This window comes from Scophthalmus maximus, chromosome 12, assembly GCF_022379125.1.
Source record: "Scophthalmus maximus strain ysfricsl-2021 chromosome 12, ASM2237912v1, whole genome shotgun sequence".
NCBI classification, from domain to species: Eukaryota; Metazoa; Chordata; class Actinopteri; order Pleuronectiformes; family Scophthalmidae; genus Scophthalmus; species Scophthalmus maximus.
Window position 1 is genome coordinate 20,625,657 of NC_061526.1, and position 4,135 is coordinate 20,629,791.

General features: G+C 45.3%; 2 protein-coding genes across 3 annotated transcripts; both read right to left on the minus strand.

Moving 5' to 3' along the window:
* Positions 1-1,709, minus strand: spi2 (Spi-2 proto-oncogene). Its single transcript, XM_035620558.2, has 5 exons — positions 1,401-1,709; positions 1,248-1,320; positions 1,054-1,151; positions 789-927; positions 1-477 (listed from the first exon to the last, which is right to left on the minus strand). Exons 1-5 carry the CDS (start codon positions 1,401-1,403, stop codon positions 179-181), a joined length of 612 nt encoding a protein of 203 aa, XP_035476451.1. The 5' UTR covers positions 1,404-1,709; the 3' UTR covers positions 1-178.
* A 252-nt stretch (positions 1,710-1,961) lies between these two features.
* On the minus strand, positions 1,962-4,135 carry spic (Spi-C transcription factor (Spi-1/PU.1 related)). Of its 2 annotated transcripts, none has more exons than XM_035620547.2 (5): positions 3,986-4,135; positions 3,749-3,836; positions 3,380-3,501; positions 3,168-3,270; positions 1,962-3,078 (listed from the first exon to the last, which is right to left on the minus strand). In XM_035620547.2, exons 1-5 carry the CDS (start codon positions 4,076-4,078, stop codon positions 2,597-2,599), a joined length of 888 nt encoding a protein of 295 aa, XP_035476440.1. In that variant the 5' UTR covers positions 4,079-4,135; the 3' UTR covers positions 1,962-2,596. The 2 variants fall into 2 exon arrangements, with proteins under 2 accessions (XP_035476440.1, XP_035476432.1); XM_035620539.2 differs by having other exon boundaries at positions 1,963-3,078; positions 3,168-3,273.

Consider the following 4,135-nt stretch of genomic DNA (forward strand, 5'->3'; position numbering starts at 1 on the left):
TGAAGTAAAAATATCTTTTCTTTATTTATTTTGTATTATTTACATTAGAAACTGTCGAGGCAACAAAGCAATTGTTCAAACTAATATTGGAAAAAATGAGGAATTTAAAGTTTAGACATTAAAAACAGAGCACGTCATAGTCTTATACGAGCATGATACGAGCAACACAAAATCAATTTTATATTACACATCTCCGCAGGAGCATCAGGGTGTCTTGGCTGAACTGGTAGGTGAGCTTCTTCTTCACCTTGAAGATCTCCCCGGACCTGGCGTAGTTCCTGAGGGCCCGGGACATCTTCTGGTAGGTCATGGGCCTCTTGTTGCCCTTCCTCTGGCCCCACAGTGCCGCCACCTGGTCCTTGTTCCGGGAGGAGAACCGGAAGACGCCGGCGGCCGCCGGCACCCAGGACACGCAGTGGGCCATGTTTGGATCCTCCAGCATCTCGAAGAGAAAGTGAAAGAGTCGCACCTTTCTACCTGCAGCCAAAGAGAAAAGGGGATTCAGGGAATATCACAGCTGCAGTGCCACACTGAAGCAGTTAGTGCTGGTAACTGTTAATCATTTCCTCAAATGCAGCAATTCCCCGACAAAAGCTGAAGCTGTAAACGCTGCAGTTATCTGATAGATATGTAAACACAGCTCCTGAGCTCAATCCATTCACAGCTCCATTGTTTTCTATTACGGTAAAGGGAAGGTCTCTTATTTGCTCTCTTGGTATTGTTTCCCCCAGGCTACTAGCGACCGGGGTAATAACAGTATCTGGTGAACCGAAAAAAGGAGAACTCACCACTCCCCGCCGCTGCGGCCTGGTGTTTGGATGCTTGTCTTGTTGATACACAGTTTGGCAGTGACTCAGATAGTGTTGCTGTTGTGTATTGGCAGCGGGCTGGCGGGGCGTCGTGTGCCAGGAATGGCTGCGGTTCAGGCTTGATGTGCGTTGAATGGAAGGAGAATCAACAGAAGAACGTCACATTGCAGAATAGTTGTATAAGAGTGTCTCATATGGGCACCAAAAAAAAAAGAAGACAAAATCCAAACATTTCAATGCTCACCGGTGGCTCGCAGTACGTCCATCGCCGCTCGCATGACGCTCCATCATCCACAGGTGCACTTCTTTCGTCCACAGCCGCAGTGCAGTACACCTTGTCCTCTGGGGGGGGGGGGGGGGGGGGGGGGAGCAAAAGGTTGCTCAAAGACGAAGAGTCTTTACGGGTTAGAATTTAAACTTCTGAGCCTTTCTTCTTACCATGTTCTCCGGTGCTTTGTCTGTAGTACTCCTCCAGGAACTCTAAGATCACCTCCAAGTCAGACTGAGTCTCCTGGCAATGTAAAGAGGAATCATTGAAAGACATTTCTGCAAATGACAATGACGCCTCTTCGCAGCGAGTCTGATCGTTACCATCAGAGATCGAGGTCGGTCGTCACGCAGCAGAGTCCTCGCAGTTTGGGAGAACTTCACAGAACTGACTCTGCAACGCTCGGGGGACCCTCGCTCTTATTATACCCCCCCAACAGGAGCGGGCTCTCTGCATAACACCAGACGTTTTCTACCCTGGGCTCACAGGAACAATGACCACCATCCCACACAGCCCCAACACCAGCACCAGTCAACCCATCAACAAAGCCTCCCAGCACTGACCACATCCTCCCCGCTGAGCCAGATAAGACCTGGCCTGGGGGCAGCCTCTGCACAAAGCGCTCTTTTCAGGAAAAACACACTTGCTGCCATATTTTTCCTCTCAGGATGTGTCTTAATTTCGCGTCTGTTGTAATATTTCACTTGAATGGAGAAAGAGACAACTCTTTCAACAGCGTCTGTGTATTTCGGTACGATAATGGCGCCGTCTCCCTGCTGAATCTTGTTTTCGAATGTTGACTGTTTCACAAAGTCAGTAACAACAAGCGCATGTGACAGTACACAGATTGATTTATTGATCACATTTAAAAATAATTATGATATTGTTTGCATAATAAGTTCAATGAGTATAAAAGCATAATTTTTCCTCAAAACTTTTATCAAGAAAATCATCAAGATTTACATGTCATTATATACAATACGTATTACTGCTGTAGGTAAATTATGTTACATAAAAAACATTATTATGAACAATTACAATCATTATTTCCTTTTACACAATCTCATAAAAAATACAGTCTCATTCCTGTACATTTTTGAAAAACATTGGAAATTGCCTTGATTAGAAAATATAGGTTGAATTAAATGTATGGCTAAATTTGCTTTATGATTTTTATTTTATTTCATCGTCAGCGCTCTTGACAGAAAAAAAAAGATGGAAGGAAAACAAATTTGTCATTGTATTTAATACTGGCTCTGGGAAACCAATCATCCACTCATTTACCACCTATTTTTAGACATAATTCCATTGTGTTTTTTTTATCTGATATTGGATTTTTTTTCATTTTCATTAATTTCTCTGTAAGATTCCGTAAAGGACCTTGATAACTGACCACTGACTCTCAGATCTCGATCCGTGCTGGTGTGTCAAACCTTCAATGTGTCAAAAGGTGTGAACATTCAATGGTAACTGCATTTTGTTGATTCAAATTGTCCAAGTGATGCGACCATCCTCTGGCTCACAGTTTGCTCGTGCTGTGCGAGGTGAAGGTGGAGGCCAGGTCGTAGTCCTCCTGCTGCTGGTAGTGTCCGTACCAGCTGTGCCAGTCCATCGCTGCGGAGCTGTAGTAGGTCTGCTCGGCCGGTTTCTGCTGCTGCGTGTGGGCCTCCTCCTGCGCAGGGGCACTGGGCAGACGCGGGGCCCCCTGCGCCGAGCCCAGCCTGCGCAGGATGTCCGCGTCGAACTGGTAGGTGAGCTTGCGGCGCACTTTGGTGATCTCACCGGTGCGGCTGTAGTTCCTCAGAGCCCGTGCCATCTTCTGGTAGGTCATGGTCTTCCGGTTGCCCTTGCGCTGGCCCCAGCACTCGGCCAGCTTCTCCTTGTTCTTGGAGATGAAGTGGAAGGTGCCGCTGCCGCTGTCCGTCCACTGGATCGAGTCGCCCATCTTGGGGTCATTCAGGGCTTCGTGGAGGTATTCATAAAGTCTGAGCTTCTTACGACCTGAGGAGATACAGTAGTAATCAAAAACAATGAACAATAGTAATAAAACTCTCAGAACTCCCAGTAAATCACCAATGTACGCCGAGTACCTTTGCCGTTCCTCTGTGGCGTTATGATGGAGTAGAATTGAGAGGACTCCGTTGGTATGGATTGACCCAGGGACACATCAGGGATGACCTGAGGCCAGGACTGCTGCTGTGAGACAGACAGTCTTTGTCAACAAAAAAAACACCTCTGAATATCTGTGCATCCCCGATTCTCTGACACCTGCGTCGTGAGTCCCCGTCTGTTGTCTACTTACAGCTGTGTCCCTCCAGTCATATGCAGGAGCCGGTGCGTCAGGCGGGTGCGTCACCAGGCAGCAGGAGAAGTGACACTGCAGAGACGGATGCTGAGTTCCCAGAGTTTCATAGTGTGGATACTCTGTGGACAAGAAGAAAAAAATGGGATCAAATTCAAAAAACTAAAAATCAATTAAAGTGACACTCTCTATCAAAATTGCTTTTCTGTGTTTCAAAGGAGAATTTGTAGTTGTCTTTTTTCAAGCACCAAATTCCACGAAGAAAATCAATAAAAACCGAAAAATTTGATAAGTTGTAATATATAAAATAACAATATATATTTCCATATATTTTAGCAGTAAATTCGGCTGGATAGATTTGCGCTGTACCTGAATCATAATAGGAATTATTTGAATGATGTTGAATCACATCGATTGCATCCTGGAAGTGCTGGTTGATGTCGCTGTCCAAGGGCGCCTGGAAGAGGCAAAGAAAAATGTTGAATCACAAATTAATTTCATCAAATTAATGAAAAAAATAATGAAGCTATGGACGTATAAGGGACTAAAAAGTAAAAAAATTTGCTCTCTAAATAGTTGTGACTGCAATCTGAATCAGCAACTCACCATCTTATACGTCTGAGTGTTTCCCTCGGTCAAGGCCATTTCTGTCAAAGCTGCCTGACTAGTGCGGGTCCACAGTTTTTTGGACAGGCACATGTATATATGTGTTCCAGACCGTCCAATACCTGTTTTACCATTCAGCCGGACGAACAG